This window comes from Colletotrichum orchidophilum (assembly GCF_001831195.1).
Source record: "Colletotrichum orchidophilum strain IMI 309357 chromosome Unknown Scaffold_59.1, whole genome shotgun sequence".
In the NCBI taxonomy this organism is placed as follows: Eukaryota; Fungi; Ascomycota; class Sordariomycetes; order Glomerellales; family Glomerellaceae; genus Colletotrichum; species Colletotrichum orchidophilum.
In genome coordinates, this window is record NW_019173015.1 from 49,148 (window position 1) to 72,211 (window position 23,064).

Here is a 23,064-nt window from a genome sequence, read left to right on the forward strand (position 1 = left end):
GAGTGAATAAGGTAAAGAAGCCCTGTAGGCTGCCTGTAGAGCTCAACCGATCAAAATCTACTACAAAAGAGGCGGGCACACTGTTGTTCTCAAGGCGGGAGCAACTGGTCGGAACCAGGTTCAACTCAGAATCAGTCGTCAAGCTTAGTCGTCGCAGCCAGGCTCAGCCTTGTGCTCGGTTTTCCAATCGGCCAAGCAACAGGCTATGATATCCAAATATCCTACAACAGATTCTAGTGTCTAAGTCGAGATGCAAGGCTGGATGGACGCGGATTCGCTCTCGTCAAGGGGGTTCCCGGTGGAAATCAAGCTCGGTTGTCCCGGATAATGATTCTCCAGTTAAGTGACGGCCCCTTTCGTGTGCCCCAATTGGCCGAGCTTCTCCTTCGCAAGCGGTTCGATCGGGGAATCGTACGGATGGATGTCTGGGCTCGGGAGGTCGGCTCGGCGTAGGCGTTTGGGGGTGCTTCGGGATTGCGGAGAGGGCGTAATCCGGAGGTTGAAGCTATCGTTGAAATCTGCTTCTGGCAACGGAGCTTGGGAGAGCACAGTAACGCTTAGTAGCATGGGCACGGAGCAGTATCTGGTCAGTGCGACCGCCAAGTCAGGAACAAGCTCCCATGCATGGGGGATGTGGGGATCACGTCATGGTGCAGCTAGCCCTGCTCGCCCTACTTGGTACTGTGTAAGTAGCACTTGTTTGGGGCCTTTGGTGTCTGTCTTAGACTGTTCAGGCATGAAACTGGTGAAAGGCCATGTGGTGGCCTGTTTGATGAGTGTTTTGACTGGAACAAAAAAGACTTTCCTTTTTCAGAAGATGGCGCCAGGTTCTGGCTTGCCATGTAGTGGACGAAAAAGAGGAGAGGAAGAGGCAACTGGCGAAACATCCTGACTTGAGACCCTCACTTGGGGGGCCACCAGGCCCCTTGGAACACCTAGTGCACCAAATGCAGAGCAACCCAAGAATTACAGACTTTGCTGCCTTGTGGTATCGTAACTTTTGAATGGGAGGATCTCGGAGATAGCTCTGTGTGACGAGATGAATGAATAGACCAAGATAACGAGACAATACCATTCGGAAAGGGCAGTATCATCCAGTCAAGAGAGGGAAGGGGTGATCTGAGTCCATCTCATTCTTTCGGTCTGCAATATATCTCATGTAGTCAGCAACACAATTATCTCGGCCAGCGACACCAGGCTCTTTTCTGTCAACAGCCAGTGCGACATTCTCAACTTTCTTCCCTACAAGATTTTGATTCGTTTTCTCCCATTGTATTCCATACTGCAACCCATCATGTCCGACGCCATAGATGAAGACGAAGACTCGAGGACGGCCGCAGAAATCGGCCTTCTGCTAATGACCAGCCAGAACCCTCCAGTTCGGGCAACGGCCCCGGCTGCCGCTCCCGCCCGCGCCTCACCGCGGGGAGTCGACAGGGTTGCTGAACAGCAGACGACGCCAAATCCACGGGGTGCAGGGCCCTCCTTGTCGTATCACGTGACCCGCGCTCCAGCAATTCCCCCGGCCGTCAACAACCGCCAAAACATTGGCCGATCCTCAGGGCGCGTTGAGAAGAAGAAGAAGAAGCCTTCTCGTCACAGCACCGGCGCAATGAGGTCGCATACCCCCTCGGGCGACCCTCCTGGGAGGCGCGCCTCCGTCACGAACCGTTTTCGTAACAGCACCGGCGGGAGCGCTCTTCCTAGACCTCACACTTCGTTGAGAGAATCCAGGGTACGTTTCGTTGCCTCTAGTAAACAAAGAAAAGAAAACAAACGCTAGGCCAACCCGGTCGCTGACGACGGAGGGTATGTGTGTGTTTTAGACTTTTCGCGCAACACAACCAACATACAACCTCTTCACCGGCGGCGATGCCAACAGCAGGCCAGGCTCGCGCGCAAGCCTTGCCCCCGACTCCGTCCGCGCCTCATCGCACGAGAGCTCAAAAGAAAACATGGCACCCCCCGATGCCGCCGAATATGAGTCCCAGCGCCAGGTCATTGAGGAGCTCAAGGCGGAGCTGGGCACCCTCCGGTATACCATCAGCACCTTTGAGCAGGAGAAGCAGATGGCCGACGCTCGACACAATGCCGAGCTCGAAGACCAACGCCGCCGCGCTCAGGCCGACTTCACGGCGAAACAGGCCGCCGAAAGCGAAAAGTCGCAAGCCGCGCGCCAGCTGGAGAACACGCAAAAGGAGTTGAGCGACCTCCGAGAGAATGTTGCGCAAGAAAAGACGGGTCTAGAGAAGCGTGCGCGCGACGCAGAAGAAGAAGCCCGACTGCTACAGGAACAATTGGAAGACTTGTCGAGCTCCAAAGACGAGGCCGCACGCATCAACGAAAGGAAGACAATCGACCTCGAAATGCAGCTGCAGGCCGCTCAAAAGTCGACGCAGGAGCTCGAGCAGGAGGCCGAGGCCCGCGAGGCCGCCCTCCAGCAGGTTCAGTCCCAGCTCGCGGAGAAGGACAACCAGGTGGGCGACCTCGAATCCGAGGTCCTACGCCTCAAGGCCCATACGGGCGACGCCGACACCATGGCCATCATCAAGCGCGAGCTGTCTGAGCAGGTGGCACATATCCGCAGCCTGGAAGCGACGAACCGGGAGCAGCTCTCGGAGCTGAAGCACCTACGCCAGATCCACCGGGCCGTCGAGGTCGTCGAAGAGGAGAAGCGATCCCTTCAACGCAAGCTTGAAGCCGCCCGGTCCCTCGAGACAGAGCTCGCAGAAGCAAATATCCAGCGCCAGCGTCTCGAAGACGAGCGTCTCGCTTGGACGGGCTACCTCGCCAGCACGGGCGGCGGCGGCGGCGGCGGCGGTGATCTCGAATTCGACTCCCCCGAGGCCGTCGCCCGCGCCCTCGTCGAGCAGCGCTACGAAAGCGCCTCCCAGCTCGACAAGATCGGCTCTCTGCAAGCCGAGCTGGCGGCGCAGGAATCTGCAGCCAAATCCCGCCAAGAAGAAATCGCCGCCCTCAAGTCCCAGCTCGCCGAGGCGCGGTCCGCCGCGACGACACAAAACATCGACAAGACCCGCCTCCGCACCGAGCGCCAGCGCGTGCTCGCCGTCAAGGAGGTCGAGTACCTCCGCGCCCAGCTCAAGACGTTCGACGCCGAAGACGAGGCCTTTCAGCCCGAGGCGGTCGACGAGACCCGCGCCCGCCGCATCCAGGAGCTCGAGGACCTCGTCGACAAGTACAGGACCGAGGTGCAAGCCCTGCACACGGACATGTCCGCCCTCGAAGCAGGTAAACCACCCGCCGCCACCGCAGACCCAGTACCAGCAGCCGGCACGAAGCGCCCGCGCGACGAAAACGACCAAGACTCCGCCGCCCAGGAGCAGCTCGGCCTCCTCACCCGCAAGAACCGCAAACTGCAAGACCAGCTCGCCGCCGTCCAGACCCAGCACGCCCTCACCCAAAAGGAGCTCTCCGTCGTGCAAGAACAGCTCAAGGCCCTCAAGACGCAGTCCAAGACGCGCGTCCTCTCCCTCCGCTCCAACCCGACCTCGGATTACGAAGCCATCAAGGTCGCCAAACTCAAAGCCCTCGAGCAGGAAAACGCCGACCTCCTCGCCCAGCTCAACAGCGACCCCGGAGTGGACCTCGTCCCGCGCACCCAGCTCGACGCGGCGGACCGCCTGGTCGAGGAAGCCCGCGCCGAAACAGCATCGGCCCAAAAGTCGGCAAAACGCCTCAAGGAAGTCTGGTCTAAGAAATCCCTCGAGTTCAAGGAGGCCATCTTTTCGACGCTCGGCTGGACCGTCATGTTTATGCCCAACGGCAAGATGCGCGTCGAGTCGACCTTTTATCCCTCCCAGACGGACGAGTACGAAAACTCGATTGTGTTTGACGGCGAAAAGGGCACGATGAAGGTCGGCGGCGGGCCGCGGAGTGCCTTTGCGCGCCGCATTGGCGATCAGATTGGCTTCTGGGTCCGGGAAAAGGGGTGTATTCCCGGCTTTTTGGCCGCGCTGACGCTCGAGTTTTATGAGGAGCATTCGAGGAACCAGATGCAGACTGACTAAGGTAGACCACGGCACATTAGCCGTCGTCAAAAGGCAAAAAGGGGGGTGGGGGTGGTTTGGGACGTGGAGGTTTGGGGGTAAAAGGAGACCTGGCGAGGGGGTTCTTGGCACACACATGGCGAAGCTGGCCCTCAACTTCATATTCTATTTGCTACTAGGGGTGACGTGACGAGATTGGGCGATATGGCCTGGGTGGCTGCTTGTACATGTTTTGATATCACGATGATACCTCACCTCACACCCAAAAGATCGGTATGAGGTTCAGATGCTGGATGGATAGTTATCCTTAATGACACATGGCTTTTTACTTGTTCAAATTTGCAGTTTGCACGTCACCTAACGAAACTACCAGATGGATGGGTGACCTTCACACATGTACGCCCGGCAGCTTGAAATCTCTCTTTTCTTCGTCATATCGGTACAGAAACTACCTACAACCCCCCAAAAAGGTCCTTCTCCATCATCAATAGGACGATCTACAGAGAGATCACGCTCCTCGAAAATCCAACATGGGAAGGAGGGGGTGAGGTTCCAAATCAGCAATTGAGCAGACAAACGTAATCCGGGGTGTCTTCTTTTCCTCTCCTGTCACGCGCTCGCTATGTAAAATGGTCTGTCTTCCAATGGCAAAAAAAGTCTACCACTTTCAACGGGTATGTACACCTCGCACCACATCTTCCTCATTAAAGTCATGGTTGCAGAGATTACTTGGCCTCGTACTTGCCGCTGGTAATCTTCTTCACCAAATTCACCTCCACCCACTGCTGATCAGGTGGCAGCGCCGGCGAGGTCGGGTTGTCATCAGCAAAGGGGTCGACATCCTCGTCCTTGCCCTTGCCCTTGGTTTCTTCCAGTCTGGAGATGGTGATGCCGCTGCCCAGAGTCTCCGGGGTGAGCTCCCAGCGGGCTTCGATGTGACCGGGCCTGGGCTCCGCGTTCTCGGCGCCCACGATACGGCACACAATCTTCTGGGTCTCTGTTGTGAGAGTCAAGTCTCCCAGGCGCCAGTACACCAAGTGCTTGTCCTTCAGATGCGTTCCTGTCGGCTTTGTCTGCGCGCCTGACGCCTTGGCGCCCTCGTATGTGGCGACGAATACAACGTTCTGCAGTGTAACAGGAGCTGTGAGGTTACTCGCGGGGTTCAGAGAGTATTGCAAAAGGAGTCCGAGCTTGTCGCCCTGCGGCTTCCAAGCCGGTCGGATCAGCAAAGGAACTTGCGCTGCCAAACCGGAGCCGTCGGCATCGCCAGCGTGCACCCTATACGTGAACGCGGTAGACGTCTTGTTGAGATGCGACACGTCCAAGTTGAATTCGTCAGACTTCTCGGGGTTGTTCTGGACAAAGATGCGATTTGGTCCAATGACTTCGAGGCTGGGGAAATTGTTGATCCTGATCGTCTCATGTTCTGTTGAAAGTTAGCATTCGAAGTCCCCTGGATTGAAGCTTGACTGACCTTGCGGGGCATCACCGGCTGCGTGGTAGGCGAAAGCGATTTCTCCGTGAACCTTGGCGCTTTTGACAGTTCCATCCTCGAAAGTTGCCGATACCGTTTCGATGACGGATGCATTAAGGCCAGGCTCGTGCATTTCAGGGTGCTTCAAATGTGCGAGGCTCACAAGTGAGTTGGCTGAGCGGATGGACTGCGTGTCTGACGTTGCAGCGATGCTAGCCTCGGAAGTGAGGGCAGCTACGGTTGTGAGCTTGGACGACTGACTGGGCAGTGACGGCGATGTCGGGAATGGATTCTCATTGGTGAGCTCGGGCTCGGGTAGGCTAGGAGGCGGCACGTAGATGGTGTTTCTGACGTCTCTCCTTCCTCGCACAGTTCCCAGCTTGCGTGAAGGGGCAGCCATCTGTGTCAGCGTGTTTGCGACATTCGACATGGCAGCCCGTTTCGCATCGGCGTCCTCTTCTGCGATGGGTGAGCTGGCGATATTGAGCCTGAACATCTGCTCGTTCTCCTCTGCGGCCTCACGCTGAGCTTGGGAGATTGGGTCATTGTCGGGTGGTCGAATCGTAAAGCCCTCGTCGTCCTTCGCTTGGGACTCTTTACCCTGCGACGGGGGAGGACCTGGTGGGGGAGCGACATCCAAAGCATCGCTGTCATGGTTTCCATTGACGGGACCAGCAGACGAACCCAACCGAGCACCATCCGATGAGAACTCACCAAAGCCGTTGGTGCCTTCGTGGAGCGGGCCGTCTGTTCCGGAGGACTGGGGCGGTCTGGGAGAATCGGGTGTCTCGGGAAGAGCGGAAAGGCGATTATTCATCTCGTTTAGGTTATTCGACGAAGCTCTTGGAGAAAGGCCGGGGCGAACGTGAGTGCTACTATGACTGCTGCTGAGGCCTCGGCCGAACGACGGCACACCTCCCTTGCCGGGAGAAATCTGACCGAACCCGCCGTGAATGCTCTGCCGGCGGCGACCGAGCATTGTGCCGATGCGGCTTCGCAGCTTAGACTCTGCGATCATTGTTAGTCTCTGGGTATCTCCAAAGTTTTACCCAATTCAACATACCGCTCCTTCCTTCGCCTAGACCTGAGTGTTCGCTTGCATCGTCGTCGTGTTGGCCGAGACTGCTGGGCGGCGGTGGAGGCGGTGCTAATGTCTGGCTCGTGGGTGCATTGGAGGATTGCCTAGACGTCGTGGCCCTCTTCTCCAACCTCGGCCTGCCGGAGAGGATTCTTTCCTTGAAGCTCGCGATTTCTTGTTCGGTGCTAATCTCCAGCATGGAAGCCAAGGTGTCGGCAGCCCGGCTCTGGTTCCGTTGCGCCTGGTCGCTTTCGTGGGTCTCGTATTGCGTCAGCAGGTCGCGCAGCTGGTTGACGCGTTGCTCATCGAGGGCTTGGAGGGTCTCAAAGATGAAGGGGGCCTGCGAATCCCATTGCTGGGTGGCAGACTCAAGTCTCGCCGTAGCATCCGCCATCTTCTGCGTGTTCGTCTTCGGGCCCTTCTTGGCCAGGGCTTCCGTCTTTTTCTGGGCATCCTCGAGGTCTCGGGCCATAGAAGTCAAGTTGGCGGTGATGGTCTGCATGTTCTGCATCTCCTTGCGAGACTGAAAGTTGCGCAGGGGACCTTCGACATCTTTTTCGAGTTGGCTCGCGAAAACGTGGTGGGAATGGGCAGTCGAGTCGACGGATTGCAGGACCTTGTCCCAGGGGTCGGAAAAGACGCTGTACAGTTGATCAGTACACAATCCTACTGCTGGGAGTCAACCGGAATGGTCGGGCAACCTACCCAAGCTCAGACTGGCTGTTGGGGACTTTGAAGGTGAGCAGCTTCTTCAAGCTCTGGACGTATTGATCCTCGGCTCGGCGGCGTTCCTAGATGGGCAGTATTGTTCAGCATCGGATTGTCCTGCATTGTTGCAGTGTCCTCGTGGGTGCTGCCTTACCTGCAACCAGTCTGCGATCTCGGTGTTGATCTTGTTTATCCTCTTCACACGATCGGTAAGGACGTTCACGGCCTGCATGGGCTGGAGGTGCGCCTAAACAAAGAGAAACAACAGTCAGCAAACGAGTCGCAAACAATGCGCTCCTCCCATGGCAAGGCAAGCGAAAGCACATCCGTCGAGTGCTTTGTAGAAGGTCGCCCCGACCTCGGCCTCTGACCGGCAGTTGGGCCTCCCGCTGGGGAAATAATGACGATTGACGGGAATGGGGGCAGGGAAAGCATTACCAGCAAGGCAGGGTACTCGGCCCTGGCGAGATCATCCATTGTGTCTAATTAGTGGCGCGCAAAGTCATGTACGATGAATGCAAGCAACAAGAGAAAAGGCGCGCATAGCGATGCTGTCTATGATGCGGAAGAAGGTGTGGGCGAGGCGAGGAGCATTCGCATCATGGGAAAGTCGTGAGGGTGAGGAAGGTGGGTTGTCTGCGAGACGGCGGCGGGAATTGTGTGGATGGCTGGATGGATGGAGCAATAAGGCAGGCAAGGAAGGAATGGAATGGCGCAGGTTCGCTCCTGCTGCTGTTACCGAACAAGAAGGTCAGGCAGTCACCAGGTGCAGGTGCAGTCGCCAGTGATGTGTGAGGGTGGGCCCTGGAATGGAAAGCCGGGAAGAACTCCTGGTGTCACAAGTCACTCTACATACTCGGCACGGCGTCGAATGACTTGCACCACCTTGGTCTTGCGCTGAGGATGAAGTGTGGAGAGGACCGGACCGGGGGGTATGGGCTGGGCTGGGCTACCTTATGGTGGACTTGGGATTTTTTGGGACGTCCACGGGTCGAACTTGGACGACGCAATCACTAAGTACGAATAAGATACTTGAGAATACCTCACCTTGGCAGCCAGCGGCCTTGAAGCCGACTCTTGCGGCTTCTTGCGGCTTGCCTCGATCAACATCGAGACGCGTCAACTGCGTTCTTTCTTGCCTCGATTGCTTTAGGTTGTTCAATGCTGCTGCGTGGCCTCCTTGGACTTCCACTAGGTGTCATCCAACCTCATCCTTGATATGTCTCACGTACCTTTTTTTCTTCTCGAATGCGTCGCCAATTGGCCCGAGTGCAGCCTCCAAGTGGCCAAAGGTTCAGCGGATGTTCCACTGGCGCTTGATATGAATTAACAGATTTGGATGGGAGAATTGGCCCGGGAGCAGCGGACAAGGATGCACCATCCATCAAAATTCAACACTCATCCAGTCGACTGAGCCCATTTCCATCCACACTGGCCAACCGCGAATATTTTCTACATTTTGCCTTTGCCTTTTCTTTCGTCCGGTTATCCTGGTAACTATGCTCAGGCAGACAGGGCCGGACAAAGGCAAAAGGCAACCCATGTACACAACTCCCATCCGTATTAAGATTGGTAACAGACATCTCAACTCCAGTTCCACACTGACCAACCGCCCTCATACTGTGCCCTGGGTCTGGCAGGGCTCCTGTAATTGAAACGGGCTAGCTCGGAGGGGAATTCTGCGAATACGTCACGCACCTTACAGACCAAGATAGCATACACTCTCAGCACGAGTTGACAACTAAGGAAGAACCCAATTCAGCCTTCCAGCTTCGCCATGTCCAACGCCTCTTCTAGACCTGGCCGAGTATCCGTACAGCAGGCAAGACATACATGATCATGGGTAGGACTAGAATAGGCAAGGAACCAGGTACCGCTCGTCCCTCCAGCGCTGGAAACCACGGCGGCGGCGGGCTGCATAACGGTATAACCAAGACCGCATTCCGTCAATCTAAGGCAGCTTCCCTGCCTTCGCCTTGCCTTAGTCACGTTGATCCTGTTTAGTATCCCGCAGCCTCTTGGCAAGGTTCAGAGGAACGGTGCCTGTATGAGATGACGGGAAGTGCCCGGGCGTGTCGCGGCCCCCGTGAGTTCTCTGGTCGAAATTCAATTCGAGCACATGGAAACCAAGCCGGCGCAAGAGAGGGAAGCAATGGCTGATCCGCACCATCCTTGCATGACGCCAGCCGCGCATGAAGTGTTATTCTGGCCCTTATTTCAATCGCAAGGATCCTGAAGCCAGAACACCACCCAAGGTCTGCGCGAAGTGAGACCCGAGAATGGTGCGCATTAGCGCGGTTGAAGGCCATGACAATGCTTACGCCTATTAAACCAAGGGCGGAAGCTAAGATTGGGTCGAAGAAATAACTAAAGACAGATATTGACGCCATGGAACGTCTTCGTCAGGTACCCGGAATTGCGATCCTCAACCCGGTATTACATAAGCCTACTTATACCTCTCCTTTTCCTTTCCCCCGAAAAGGAGACGACAAATTCCGCACTGTGTGCAGGTGGTCTCTCAGCGAGTTCCACACCGGCGGGTCCGGTCTGGACAGTTCACCCATGGCTTTTCTCACACGGTAGGTCTCCTGCGCGGTCTCCGTGGCCACATCAGGGATCATCAACAGTATGTGCAACGACGCCTCATGCCTTCCTGCTCGGTGCTCACTAAGGAAAGTCAATTGATATCGGCGCCAGTATACGACCGCCGAAGTCTCCTCACCCTTGCTCGTCCATCTCACGCCGATTTCCGTCCTCGACAGGCCCCCTGTTCTCATGGCAGACGACGACTGGAGGACGCAATTATCCGCGTCAGATCGGTATGAAAACATTCAAAAGATGTAAGTCACAAACCTCCAACATGCATTTGAGCCATACTTATACCATTCCTCTGCAGAAAGTCTGTCTTGGAAGCAACTAGTCCGGATGCCAAAGCCACATCACAGTCCGACGCATTTTCTGTCGAGAATCAGGCTTATAAAGACTCGTCGTCGAGAGTGAGTCTTCCGCCCGTCTCGCGCCTTTGGCCAGGTCTAACGCTCATATGTCATTGCCAGGCTCAATACGACGAAATCTGCCAGCTCGTTGGCTCAGCCAATCTGTCTCGCCCTGAAGCCCCGGCACCTGCTGCTGACCAACCCGATGATACAGGCGTCACTATCGGTTGTTACCAAAACTGCCTCCCTTTTGCGAGTGGCCTAACATCAGAGGTCTACCGATGCAAAGACCAAGCTCTCAAAGTCATTGTGGAAACACATAACATTGAGCCTCATAATCCGCATCGCGAGGCCAAGATTCTAGCAACCTTGAAGCAACCATGCATTCCACTTTTGGAAACATTCAGGGACCAGGAACAAAGATTTGTTCTAGTGTTTCCTTACAAACCCATGACACTTGCCCATGTTATTGACAAAGGAACCCTCCCACTTCCCCAGGTCAGACGTCTCTTCAAGGACATCTTCACTGCTCTCGTAGATATTCACAGCCAGGGCATCATACACCGTGACCTCAAGCCCGAGGCCATCCTTCTCGACGGCCCGGACGGGCCAGCATACCTTTCAGACTTTGGAACAGCCTGGCACCCAACCATGTCGATTGTCTCTGAGCCAGCCAAATCCAAGATCCTTGACATCGGAACCGGCCCGTACCGCGCGCCCGAAGCGCTCTTTGGCGATAAAGCCTATGGTCCTTCGGTCGACATGTGGGCCGTCGGGGCCATGTTGGCAGAGTGCTGTCGCAATCCCCCAAAACCCTTGTTCGAATCAAGGCCAGCACATGAGGATGGTAACCAGCTGGGCTTGATTTTGAGCATTTTCAAAACCTTGGGCACGCCGACGCGGGAGACCTGGCCGGAAGCTTCAAGCTTCAAAACACCGCCCTTTGAGATGTACCGCAAGTTTGATGGCCAGCCCTGGACAGAGATTCTTCCCGAAGTTGATCCCCAAGTTCGAGATTTGATATCGGGCCTAGTTCGCTTTGACTCCAAGAGGGCTACAGCCGAGCAGGTGAGTTCAAAAGATTTCTTTGACTGTAATAAGCAGTGACTTTTCTGACTATACAACAGACTTTGCAACACAAGTTCATGGTAGAGGCTGAAGAAGCCTAAGCCCAGGAGACCTCCCAGTCTTCGAGGACAACGTGATAAAGAGGTGGTACATTCGAAGAGAGTTCGGCTTCAGACTTGGGGCGGTTGAAGGAAAAGGAGCCATATTGTGTTGCAGGTATCGAAAGCCGTTGCTTTGTTTCCGTGGCCTCCATTCAGTTCCGCGAGCTTGAAACCGTCCCGAGCGCTGCGACGGAGAGCCAATGTTGAAGAACAAAGGCCTCGATATGTCGTGCCAGGTATTAATGTCTGCGGTCCTGCGCACCCTCGTCATCGAACCCGGGCAAATTCGACGTTTGCCATCTCGCAAATTTAAGTTGGTTCAGCCACAACTAGCCTCATCTATGCGGAAGAAGTCTGAAGCAGTTTGACAAAAAATGGTCGCCGGGGAAAAAAGATCGAAGGATCCCAGGCAAAGAGGCCCCAAAAAAGTTGTCAATCGTACCGGCCCAAACATCTCCGCTCAGAATGCACCCGACACGACAGTGATCAATGACAATTCCACGGGGCCAAGACGACAACCGGGTGACCCAAACAGATATGGCCTTCCAGCCATCAGCGACGCGACTCAAAGGACAGCAGGAGGCAAAACCAACCACCATTGCCCGCGCAAGAAGGGCCACAAGTTCGATTGGCAATGTTTTAAAGATGGTTGCATAGTAAAATGTGCGGATTGCAACGCTAATGTCTCTGAAAGAGGGGCATCGCGTTGCTGGACTTGCAGAGATGCCGTGGTCAGTAAAGGGCGCAAAGAGAAACAACAGAATCAGGCAGGTGGTCTCGCCAACAAGGTCTTGCTGGTCCAGCCTGCTCGCATCAAAAAGCGCACCACGCAGCTCCGTGGGCGGCCCCTCAAGCGTCAATCTCAGCTTGTGTGGGCCGATAGGCTCCGGAGAGCGATCCCCCCGGTGACCATCGTCAAGGACGCCCCAGAAGTCATCGATCCCGACGCGGATACGGACGAGGTCTCCGTCTCCGACGATGCCGAAGCCGCCATGGATGAGCAGGAGGACGCTTTCGGAACAATCGAGCCAGAGTCCGTGGGCGTTTTGTCTCGTGAAGAGTGGCGCCTTTGGCGCATCAGGGAGGCTGAGGAGATTCTTCAGATCGTTCGTGCCGGTCTTGACAGGTTGATTTGATTGCGGTAGGATTACCCAGGGGTTTCATACGGTATATGGTTCACATTTATTCATAGTCTTGCGTTTGTGAGCGTCTTATTTTGTCATACATCTACTGCTGGCCCTCCGGCTCTTCGCATGCTCTGTTCCGTATCGTGTCTAAGTCTGATTTACAAGAAAATATATTCTTCTGGCTCTTCCTCATCTCAAATTTTCTTTTTCGACGTTATTTAATACGACCTCATATCATGCGTGAGGCGCTAATATTCATCGTCCCTCTGAGCCCTCCGCGCCCTGGAATCATTTCCCAGGTAATCGATGGGGTTACGGCACAGCGGGCACGTATTTTGATTGCTGCTCTGGAACCATTTGTATAGACATGTGCGGTGGAAGAGGTTCTTGCACGTCGTGCACCGCTTGTCGGGCATTCTCTTGTCGGTGGAGATGATGGAATAGCAGATGGCGCACTCGGTCTGGCCCTTGAGGGCGCCGACAATGTTGCGCCGGAAGGCTGAGAGGCCGTCGATGATGCTTCCGTTCTGTTTTGTCTCTGGTAAGTATTCGATTCACAAACGGCAATTGGGACGGAGAAAGGGGGAGAGCCTTACCGAGAACGTAATGACGCCCTGCGTCGTGAGCAGCCAACTCTGCCACTTGCGCTCGTTAACCGCGACACGGTTAATGCCGACGACGCTGACGCCTTCGATGGGATAACTCGCGGGCACCTTGACGGAAATGGACGCCAGGCTCTCGTCGATCTCGACACCGGCCGTAATCTCCTTGGTGGCCTTGCTGACCTTGACGACGAGCTCCTTTTCGTCTTCGTCGGCGGGTGGCTCCTGGGCCGCGGCCCACGCGGCGACCTCGTCGAGGGCGTCCGAGACGATGATGGGGGAGAAGTACCGCGTCATCCAGGCCTCGACCGCGATGCGCGTCTGCTTGGAGCGGCAGTCGAGGTACCATGTCTTGAAGAGGCCCGGGGTGTACTTGAGGGTAAGGTAGTAGAGGTGCACGAGCAGCCAGTGCAGGTTCCGCTCGTCCGACTCGGCGTCGGCGAGGGAGACGCTGTACGAGGTGATGTGCTGCGTCGTCAGACCCTCCCTCTCGAGGTTCAGCGGGTGCGCGGCTGAGTGGCCCAGCACGTCAAAGGTGAAGTCCATGAGCGGGGCTATGTAGTTCTCCGTCTTGAGGTGCTCCGTGTAGTCCTGGCGGACCTTGAGCGAGGCAGTGCTGAAGGCGTCGAAGATGAGGTGCCATGATAGCAGGTACGAGCGGACCGCGAGGGGGAACTGCGCGAGGACCTCGTCCGGGTAGCGTTCCAGAGTGGGCGCATCCAGGAGGAGGGAAAGGAGCTCGTCGGGGAGGCGGGCGTCGGTCTTGTCGAGGAGGACGTTGACCGAGAGCTCTTCCTGGCGCGCAGGGAGCGCGAAGTGGAGGAGGTTGAAGGCCGCGGTCTGGATCGAGCGGGAGTCCGCGGCGATGAGGCCGTAGAGGTCCGAGAGGTCGGTAATATGCTTCAGGGGGATCTTATTGACTTGTCTGCAGATGAGGGCGTCCACGATCTCCAGGGGTTGTGTGCTCTTCTCGCGGTCGAGCTTGAGGAGTTCGATGAGGGAGAGTGATTTCGTTTCGGCGAACTCCTTGAGGGCATCCACGAGATCATCGTTCGGCTCCGATAGCGTCTCTAAAGTGGTCAAGAGCTTCAATGACGCATGGATGTACGACAGCGAGTCGTCGAGACGGTCGTCGGATGCCCTTGCCCACAGCGCGGTGGAGAACTCGATCGTCTTTTCCCAGTACGAGCCGTATACATCCTTCATGCTTGGGAGCAGCCTCTGTAATGATCTGCAGATCTCGGTCGACAGTGCGGGGGTGAGGCTAGGAATATCGTCCATCCAAGACGTGATTTGGCGAACGGCAAAGACGATGCGGTTGTTCGCCACGGGAACCTCGCCGACCTCGTAGACTTGCAGACATGCGTTGAGGAGGACGAGGACTAACAGCGTCTTCTCTACCCTTTCAGGTTCCACACTAGCGCCCGCAATGTCGCTAACAAGACGGTTGCACAGGTTGTTGACGGCTTTTGACGACTCCAGACTCTCACCGAAGCCGGCAAACACGGCCGTCGCTGCCAAAATCGTCGGTGGCGTGGCCTTGAATGTCGCTAGCTGGTTGATCTTCTCGTCTCCTGCAACAGGGAACCCGTGCTTCTCGGCAAGGGTCTGGAAGACATCGCTCAGCGCTCTAGCGCTGTAGACTCCCAGTGGCGTGAGCTCCTTCGTCTCCTGCGTCATGATGGCGATGAGACCGTTGACCAGCTTCGTCGAGCCAGCTTCCGAGCCGTCTCTCCATCCCTGGGCTTCTTCCGCAATGGCGTTGATAGTGAGACGGGTGGAAGAGACAAATGATTCAGCCGAGGTAAGAGCATCTCCCATCTCAAGGTTCAGGAACAGCTTGTTCTCGTCCATCAATGTGATCTGGTCCGATACCATCTGAACTGAGACGCAAAGAAGGTAGAGCAGCTCGACCTGGAAGCTTTCAGGCAAGTTAGAGACCGAAATGTCCGACGACAAGAGCTTGGAGGTGTAGGACGCCATTCTGGCTGGAACAGAAAGGCCGTCTCGGTCTCTGCGCACGCGAAGACGCTGCTCTGGCTCGGTAGGTTGGACCAAGAAGTGAGCGCCCGCTAAGCCGCTAGTGATTGACAATGATGGGTTGAGCTTGGCCTGGAAGAACTTGGAGAGCTGTTGCATCCAGACGTTCGTGCTTGGGAACAAGTCCTCAATGGCGATAGACCCAGCATGGGAAGCCTGCAGCGCTTGTTGAACCAGTGTTTCGATGCCAAGTGACTGTGGCCCTGCGTCTTCGAGATTTCTCTGGATGATGGCGGCAACTGGCGATGTGCCATCGGCGGGCTGTTCCAGTAGCGCTCTCAACGAGGTCGCACGAGAAGAGATTGCTCTGTCGTCAAGTTCGGCAAGTCCCAGCAGTTCAGTCACAACCGCCATGTGAGTTGACTCATCCTGAGACAACAGTCCAGGCTTGTTATTTGCAATAATTTCCAAGGAGCGAAGGGCCTGAACAGAGTGGTGCTTGTCTTGTGACAAGGCCGATACACTGTTATTTACTAATTGCTTGGCCGTTGATTCGGCGACAGCGTTGTTGCCAAAGGCTGTCTCGAACAGGCTCCAGGAGTCCAGCTCTCCGCGGGCTGTGCTGGAGCACTTAGACTCGAGGAACTTCTGGAGCTGCACGTGTGACTGGGAGAGCTTTGATGCTTGTTGGTTGGCAATCAGACGTTCGATGCCTCTAACGGCCTGGTTGTCATCGGACAAGCTCAACAAAGCTTCAATCCAGGTCTTCCAGATACCCGCGTAGTTTTCTTCCTGCCTCTCGAGAGTACCCAAGGCATTCACGCAGTTCAATAGATCAGAAGCAGACCGCGAAGTCATCACGACGTCCATGCGGTCTCGGCCTTGCGTTGATAGGAATTGTTCCAGAGCTCGAGCAGCCTCTGCATCTCCCCATACACGCGGAGCGTTCTTGCTCACGCTGTAGAGCACTGCTGCTGCTCCGTATGGCTTGAGATTTCTGTTTGCGAGAAGGTCCAAGCTGCATTTGATAATGGTCTTTGAAGGCTCATTGAAGAGACTGTCTGTGGGAATCGTCTTCTGAACTTGGCCGACCAGGGAGAACCAACGGGTGCCTTCAGAAGCAATAGCCTCCTGAGACTTTTCGTAGTCCTTTGAAATTTCAGGGAGCGAGTTGGATATTCTGCTGCAGAACGCTGACGAAAGCAGCTCCAACTTGTCAGTTGTTGCCTGAACTAAGGCCTCGGATGACGGGTCGACCGAGACCTCGTAGACTTCACCGAGAACGGGAAGCCGTCCAGTTCTGCCAATCTCCCATGACGTATTCTCAGGTGTCGGTAGAAGGAAATGCTCGATCAAAGGGAAAAGATGTTCTTGAACAAGCTTCGCCCTTTGACCGTCTGAAGGGAAATTCTGTAGCAGGTGCTTGGTAGTTCTAGCATAGCAGGTCCACGCTGTGGTGGCATTCATCCGCGGCTCTTCTCTGCTTGTGATTCCCGTCCTCATTGACTTGAGCGCGTCAGCTGAAGCATCGACCGTGAAGAGCTCAGTTGGAATGGCCTTGATCAGGTGCTCGAGGTGCTCCCAGTACTTGGCGGAGCTGCTCTGGGAACCCTTTTCCAAAAACCCATTCAACCTAGTTATCGGGTTCTTCTTCTCGCTCGAACTCGTCCAAATCTCGGGGAACTTGGCCGTCAACTTTGTGAGGACCCTGACATACTCGACAGACGATCCTGCTTGGCTGCTCTTGAGTCCCTCGGCGATGAAGGCCTTTTTCAAGCGGGAAATCTGGGAGGACACCGAGTCAAGTCTCTTGTCGATAGACACCCATAACAGCTGGCACGCCGTCTTCTTGACCGAACTGTCGCCCGTAACCACGCTTTTCCAGACCTTCTCTTCTGCGAAGAAGGTATCGTATGCCTCCTCTTCCTTTTGAAGGTCGGTCGAATCGAGCTTTTGCAAGAGGCCAAGTACAAGGGAGAGGCTCGCCCCTACAACGCGAAGGTATTTAGCCTCAGCATCGTCGGCTGTCGTGGAACGTTCGTCGCTGAGTGTGTCCTTCGTCTCCTGGATAGCGTCAGTTGCATATGTTAAGATCTGCGACTGGCACTTGTTCCAGAACAGCGCGATTTTCTCTGGGCTGCTAAGGAACGAGGAGAGACCATCGTTGGCCGCCCTCGACACAACTCTGTCCTTGTCGTATAAGCCCGCGAGCCAGGCACCGACGATCTTGGGGATGCGCTTCTCCATGCGCTTCCGTGCTGACTTCATTAACTCAAATTGCAGGGTGTGAGAGAGTTCGCGGACGCGGCGAGAGTTGTCTATCGAAGTACGAGGATATATTTGTACCTATTATACACGTTACCATGAGTTTATCAAAACTTGTCATCTCCTAGGAATAACGCACCCATGCTTCCAAGATAGATTCTTCTGCGCCTCCGTCCACTTCGAATGGGTGAGCCTGTACGTAGGCGAGGAGGTCCTCTAGCCCCTTTGCTTTTGTTGTGGCATCTTTTTTGAGGACGTTCTTGAATGAAACAACGACATTCGCATCCGAGATTGGGGTCAAGTCGGGAGGTTCGGAGAGGTAAGATAGGCCACTACCGCCGGCAGAGGAGAAGCCGCCGAAGCCACCGGGGGCAGAGCTGCCAAAACCCCTTGCGCCGGACTGTCGGCTGCCTTTTCCAAAGGCACGCGACATATTCGATTATCAGTGCAGGTTGTGTTGTGAGTGTTGTTGTCGAGATTTCGGTGCAGCTCAGTGCAGAAGTTCGCGCGGCGCAAGGAAGCAGCTGGAGACCTCGAAAATGACGATGGCGGGGTAATTACAGTGGACAAATGCGAAATACGGCACCACCTTATTTTCCCTGTACGAAATATCGGACAGGTAGCGAAAGGAATTGGCAGCGGAGATGGCGTGGAACGTCTATAAGCAAAATGAAGTCTTCCCCAGACTCAGTCGCCCCCTATCTTAGTGAATGCAAAGGAAGACCAAAGGAATGTCGAGTCCAAAGGGAAAAAGTTCGGGTCGCAATCGCAGCCTTGACGAGAAAGGTCGGGTCTTACTGCGCTGCAAGTAGCAGCACTGGAAGTTGACTCAGGCCGAGTGCATAATTTGGCCCCCGGTCAGTGTGCAACAGCGGCGAATGAAAACGGCCAACATGCCCCGCCAAAGCTCCCTACCCGATGATGCTGTCATACCTCAAGCTACCTTAGGTAAGCGGAAGCCAAGTCCAGACATCGAGTCTTAGGTCAGCATCTCACACGTGATTTTGTCAAGTTCTGGCTTCACCCGTGCACTCTGCCCAGGCGGGTGTCAGTGCTCTCCCTACCCCTACCTTATCCATAGACGTCGATTGGGCCGCATTTATCACAACCCCAACCTACTCCACTCTCCAGCCACTGGCAGAACTCAGCATCCTGCGTCACTGGCCAGTTGCACTAATTGGGTGTCGTTCGGCGGTTTCAAGCGTTCCTCGGCCAAGAGTGAAGAGGGCCATTGTCCCAAAGGCTACCTTACCCCGCAAACTGCCCTGCTAAAGGCTCTCCAGTGGTCCTCAGCCCACGGTGCCCACTCGGCCTACCTAAGATAGTGCGGGAACTGCGCTAGGGAGCGGTAACTATGGGTCCGCTTCCCCATTGCGACCTACCACGTCCCAACCCGGCCAGTCGCAGCTGATTGCCGCTTGCTGCTCCCTCTGGCCCATCTTGTCCCATCGGTCCAGTCTATCTTCTGAACTCTCGCTACTTCTTTCCTGTCAACCCTCCTGCTTCCTCTTTACATTGCGGAGGTGGCGGACTGATCTCAATTTTACCTCTTCAACTCTGCGCTTCAAGCAACATCGTATGCCACAGCCTACATGCGGGTGGTGATACGAGCAATCCCCCCCCTCACTTCTCCCTCGTGTAAGTCGTTCCGGTTTATTCACGTGCGCTTGAGTCCAAGTGCCCGCTGCCGCATTTGGCCGGCCGCTTTCTGCCTTCGAGATAGCAAACTGCGTCCGCAGTTTCAGACTTCTCTCATTGGGAAATTTATTTCGCTGACTTCTGGATGCGACCAGTCTCGGGAGCATGGTAAAGGCAAAAACCTCAAATCCATCATCATGCTCGCCACCGTTTCTCGCTCCTCGCCGCGTGCGGGCGGCCTCTACGCCGGCAAAGCCTCCACAATGGGAGCATTGGTGTGCTCGAACCAGATACCAATGAGGGCGAGCCATTATGGTCAGACTCGCGGCTTCCGCTTCGGTGCGTGGTCGTCCTACTTGGATCCCGACGTCCAGCGTCAGCTACGTCTTCGCCAGCGCCAGATCAAATACAAGTACATGGAGTCGATCAATCGCAAGCTGTCCTGGGACCCAAACTCGCGTGCTCAAAATTCGAGAATCGTGATGAAGAAGATATTGGCGCAATGCTGGATCAGACAAGGCCATACCCGCTCTGGTGGCAGATACGTGAGAGAGGAGGACGTGAAGAAGGGTGGATCGGGCGAAACCCCAGGCACCCGGCCGGGCCAGAACATTGAGGACGTCGAGCGCAGTGCCATCAATGCTCTGTTCGCCGGCAGGCGCGCCAATCCTTTGGAATATGACTTGTGGCAGTCCCCTCTGCAAAACATTCGCAATTATCTCGGTGGCCAGACCAGGAGCAAGTACACGGCTGCTGCCGGCCGCGACGTCCTGTCTGACATCGACCCCATCACGAACCGAAGAATGCACTCTTCGCACGCGCCCCAGTCGGTTTTTGACAACTCTTCGGATAAGAAAACCCAAGAGCCTTTCTTTCCTGACGGGGTCCCCCCAGCCGACGAACTAAAGGAGTATGGCAATGTCACCATCGATACTGCCCCGTGGGCCGAAGCTGGGTCCAGTAGTGGAGTTGTGGAGACCCCGCAATATGCGGATCTCGACAAGTACAAACCGGTCATGGATGAGAATCTTGATGCTAAGCAACTTTCCGAGGAGCCGAAGTACGATGACTTGGGCACGTACACACCTGTGGGCCTCAATGACTTTCTGGAAGAGGTACATGCGACACCCAAGTATGAGGATCTCGGCAAATATGCCAACCCTTCACTGAGCGATCGCCCGCCCGAGGAGCTCTCCCAACCGGCATATGAAGACCTTGACAAGTACCGTCCGGTGATGCACAACGAAAACGCCGAAGTTCCGGAGTCACAGAAAAGATACTCGGATTTGCACAAGTATGGCCCTATCATGCACAATGAAAAAGATGTGGTGGAGGAGAAGCAGCCCTACGACGACCTACACAAGTACGGCCCCATGATGCACAACGAGAAGGACGTCTTGGAGGAGACACAGTCCTATGACGACCTCCACAGGTACGGGCCAAGCAGTTTTAATGAACCTGAGGGATTACACCCCCGTTCCACAGAGGAGAAATCAAAAGACTACGACGACCTTCACAAATATGGCCCGCAATCGTTCAATGAGCCTTCAGGCCTGCGTCCCGTGCACCCCGAGGAAGCCTCCAAAGCTTACACCGATCTGGACCAATATGGCCCCATGTCTTTCAACGAGCCTCACGGGCAGGCTCCCATCCACCCAGAAGTGGCATCCAAGGCCTACACAGACCTCGACGCATACAACCCCGTCGGCTGGAATGAACCACACGGTAAGCCGCCAGTGCACCCTGAAGAAGCTTCCAAGCAGTACAAGGATCTGGGAACATACTCCAAGGAGTTTAATCGCGGGGATGCACCGCCACCAGAGGGCGTAATTGCAGCGGTTGAGCCTGAAGATGCGGCCAAGCATCAGCCTGTGCAATATAACGAGCCCGAAAGCCAACGGCCCAAAAACGACTGGGATCAAACAACTTTTGACGAGGCCAAAAAGTACGATTCTTACCGATACAACGAGCCCGATGGCCAACCTGCCGAGGTTATCGACCCCGTATCCAAGGGGTTGGGTGATTTTGATGCGGAGATCGCTGCGAAGGCAAACAGACGCAAGTCGTTTGCTCATACGCAGGTATCAGAAAAGGAGAGGGCCGATGACCTGGACTTGCTCCGTGCTAGCGATGTTCGGGCCAAGATTCCGACGTCGTCAGGCCAGTCCCGGAGAGAGTATAGCACGACGAACAGACAGATTCTCGAGGCCGATCTTCCCAGGTATGCTGTAAATTGGGATATCTCGAGCAAAGCCGCTCGTATTGCAGTGCGACAGTCGAGGAACAAGGCTTGGGACCATATCCCTTCCAAGAAGGAGAACCTCACTGGCAACTATGTCAGGGATTTTCCCGAGGACTTTTCACGGAATTGGAATGACATTGTGGCGGCTGCTGCGGACAGTCAAAAGGTTGATGAGAGCAAAAACCAAGACGAGGTTGAGGCTGCGTCATTTGACGAGAGTTTCCCGAGACTGGAGCAGAAGTTGGAGCCAGCTCTCGAACGATCATCTTCCTTCAGGACCACCCGCAAAACTGGAAAGAGAGGTCAATTTGACCCTTACTCGAAAGAACCGCAAGGCCTCGAGGTGAGCTACTCTGAGGAGTGCGGTGGTAAGCAGACCTGGCCTTCCTATGTACGAACGTACGGAACCGTGACGGACGCTTTGGACAATGCCTCTTCATCCGCACACGAGGCCGTTGCCGCCGCCAAGAGTGAAGGCGTGGTGGCTTCCACCACAACCGAGACCCCCCGGGAACCCACCATTTATAAGATCCTTGCATACGACCCGACGATGCAGGCTATCAACACGGCCGAGACGGCGTCGGTTGTCCCCGACAGCGCAACACCGTTGACACCTGCGGAGGTGATTCTTCGGCTGTCGAACCCGACCAAGTTCTTTCCCTACTTTGGCACTCTTCAAAAGGAGGGATACGAAATTGTTTCCGGAAGCGGAGACGTCCTGGTATTTCGCAAGGTCCGCGAGGCAGAGACGGCATCCAAGGAGCAGGCTGCCACCCCTTTCTCCCCTGCGATCGAGAAGCCGACGACATACAAGGCGCCAAAGGTGAACCCCATCGACATGATGGGGAGCGACCCCGTAGTACCAAGCGCTTACTCTTCCAGTCCTACAGGCTACCTCAACTATGACTACCCGGGAGCGGAAACCACAGAGAAGCCCCCACCGCCCTTCAGTCCGCTGAGGCGTCACACGATGTCATGTGACAGTCGGGACTTTGAGCCTCCGAAGCGGCCGAAGAGGAGCAAGGTCAAGAGGATTGTTCTCGGCGCGGCGTGGGTAGGTGGGATTTCTTACGCGATTGGTGTCGTTGGAGAGTACTTCAAGACAGGAGGCAAAGACGGCCAGGGTCCCAGGGGCTTGTAGGCAGATGCCATGGGGTTTTTTTGGCGGATTGATGTGGGATTTCGTTAGGAGGGGTATATACCTTTCCCGGTTGTAGGATTCGGCTGCCGTACGAGCCAGGCAAACTCTCTCAATTGTATCAATAGCATTCTCAATGATGCAATGATCACTTCTCACTCTTGTCACAGACCTCAATCGCCTTTGTGCTCTCGAGAGACCTTCCAATCAGAGCAGACGATATACGGCATGAAGATGATGCAAAAGCTGAACATCTCCCAGATGCAAGTTGAGGGTTCTCGACGGTTAGGATCATTGCTCGTGAAGGCTTTCCTAGCCACATGCATGCCCACCATTTATTCAGCAGCAGCAGCACTGTGGCTACCTAGACCTGGGTACTTATATTGTAAGACACCCTACGGAAGCAGTATGTACAATTTTCAAGCACGTCGAAAACATATTGATGTGGTGGGGTTGAACGCAAAGCAGGAATTTGATAATAAATACGGGTTGGAAAGGTGTTACGATGCAATTTTAGAACGCCACGCTTTCCTAAGGTAGCCTCCCAACGGCATTTCATCCACGTCCATCATCCCCCCTCTTATTGTTCAGGTATAGGAATCTTACCAAAAGATGCCTGTTGCGAGTAGGTATTCAATCTTCCCATCAGTTCCAATATCTGTGGTCCATCTCCATAGAAGACTGCAACAACAACCCCAAT

At 55.2% G+C, this 23,064-nt stretch overlaps 6 protein-coding genes across 6 annotated transcripts; 3 read left to right on the forward strand and 3 right to left on the reverse strand.

Moving 5' to 3' along the window:
- Positions 1-339: 339 nt before the first annotated feature.
- On the reverse strand, positions 340-567 carry CORC01_07341 (uncharacterized protein; the record flags this gene model as incomplete). Its single annotated transcript, XM_022618978.1, has 1 exon — positions 340-567. The coding sequence occupies one exon, from the start codon at positions 565-567 to the stop codon at positions 340-342; it is 228 nt and encodes a 75-aa protein (XP_022474441.1).
- A 727-nt stretch (positions 568-1,294) lies between these two features.
- Positions 1,295-4,028, forward strand: CORC01_07342 (spindle assembly checkpoint component MAD1; the record flags this gene model as incomplete). Its single annotated transcript, XM_022618979.1, has 2 exons — positions 1,295-1,735; positions 1,827-4,028. The coding sequence occupies 2 exons, from the start codon at positions 1,295-1,297 to the stop codon at positions 4,026-4,028; spliced, it is 2,643 nt and encodes an 880-aa protein (XP_022474442.1).
- Positions 4,029-4,732: 704 nt separating this feature from the next.
- CORC01_07343 (SAFF domain-containing protein) lies at positions 4,733-7,744 on the reverse strand (the record flags this gene model as incomplete). The annotated part of the gene is made up of 6 exons (XM_022618980.1): positions 4,733-5,433; positions 5,482-6,489; positions 6,545-7,200; positions 7,265-7,350; positions 7,422-7,514; positions 7,706-7,744. The coding sequence occupies 6 exons, from the start codon at positions 7,742-7,744 to the stop codon at positions 4,733-4,735; spliced, it is 2,583 nt and encodes an 860-aa protein (XP_022474443.1).
- Positions 7,745-9,655: 1,911 nt separating this feature from the next.
- CORC01_07344 (uncharacterized protein) lies at positions 9,656-12,508 on the forward strand (the record flags this gene model as incomplete). The annotated part of the gene is made up of 6 exons (XM_022618981.1): positions 9,656-9,846; positions 10,030-10,107; positions 10,164-10,263; positions 10,324-11,271; positions 11,837-11,994; positions 12,067-12,508. 6 exons carry the CDS (start codon positions 9,656-9,658, stop codon positions 12,506-12,508), a joined length of 1,917 nt encoding a protein of 638 aa, XP_022474444.1.
- A 239-nt stretch (positions 12,509-12,747) lies between these two features.
- Positions 12,748-17,779, reverse strand: CORC01_07345 (uncharacterized protein; the record flags this gene model as incomplete). Its single annotated transcript, XM_022618982.1, has 3 exons — positions 12,748-13,026; positions 13,096-17,427; positions 17,486-17,779. 3 exons carry the CDS (start codon positions 17,777-17,779, stop codon positions 12,748-12,750), a joined length of 4,905 nt encoding a protein of 1,634 aa, XP_022474445.1.
- A 1,402-nt stretch (positions 17,780-19,181) lies between these two features.
- Positions 19,182-22,367, forward strand: CORC01_07346 (uncharacterized protein; the record flags this gene model as incomplete). Its single annotated transcript, XM_022618983.1, has 1 exon — positions 19,182-22,367. The coding sequence occupies one exon, from the start codon at positions 19,182-19,184 to the stop codon at positions 22,365-22,367; it is 3,186 nt and encodes a 1,061-aa protein (XP_022474446.1).
- Positions 22,368-23,064: the final 697 nt, after the last annotated feature.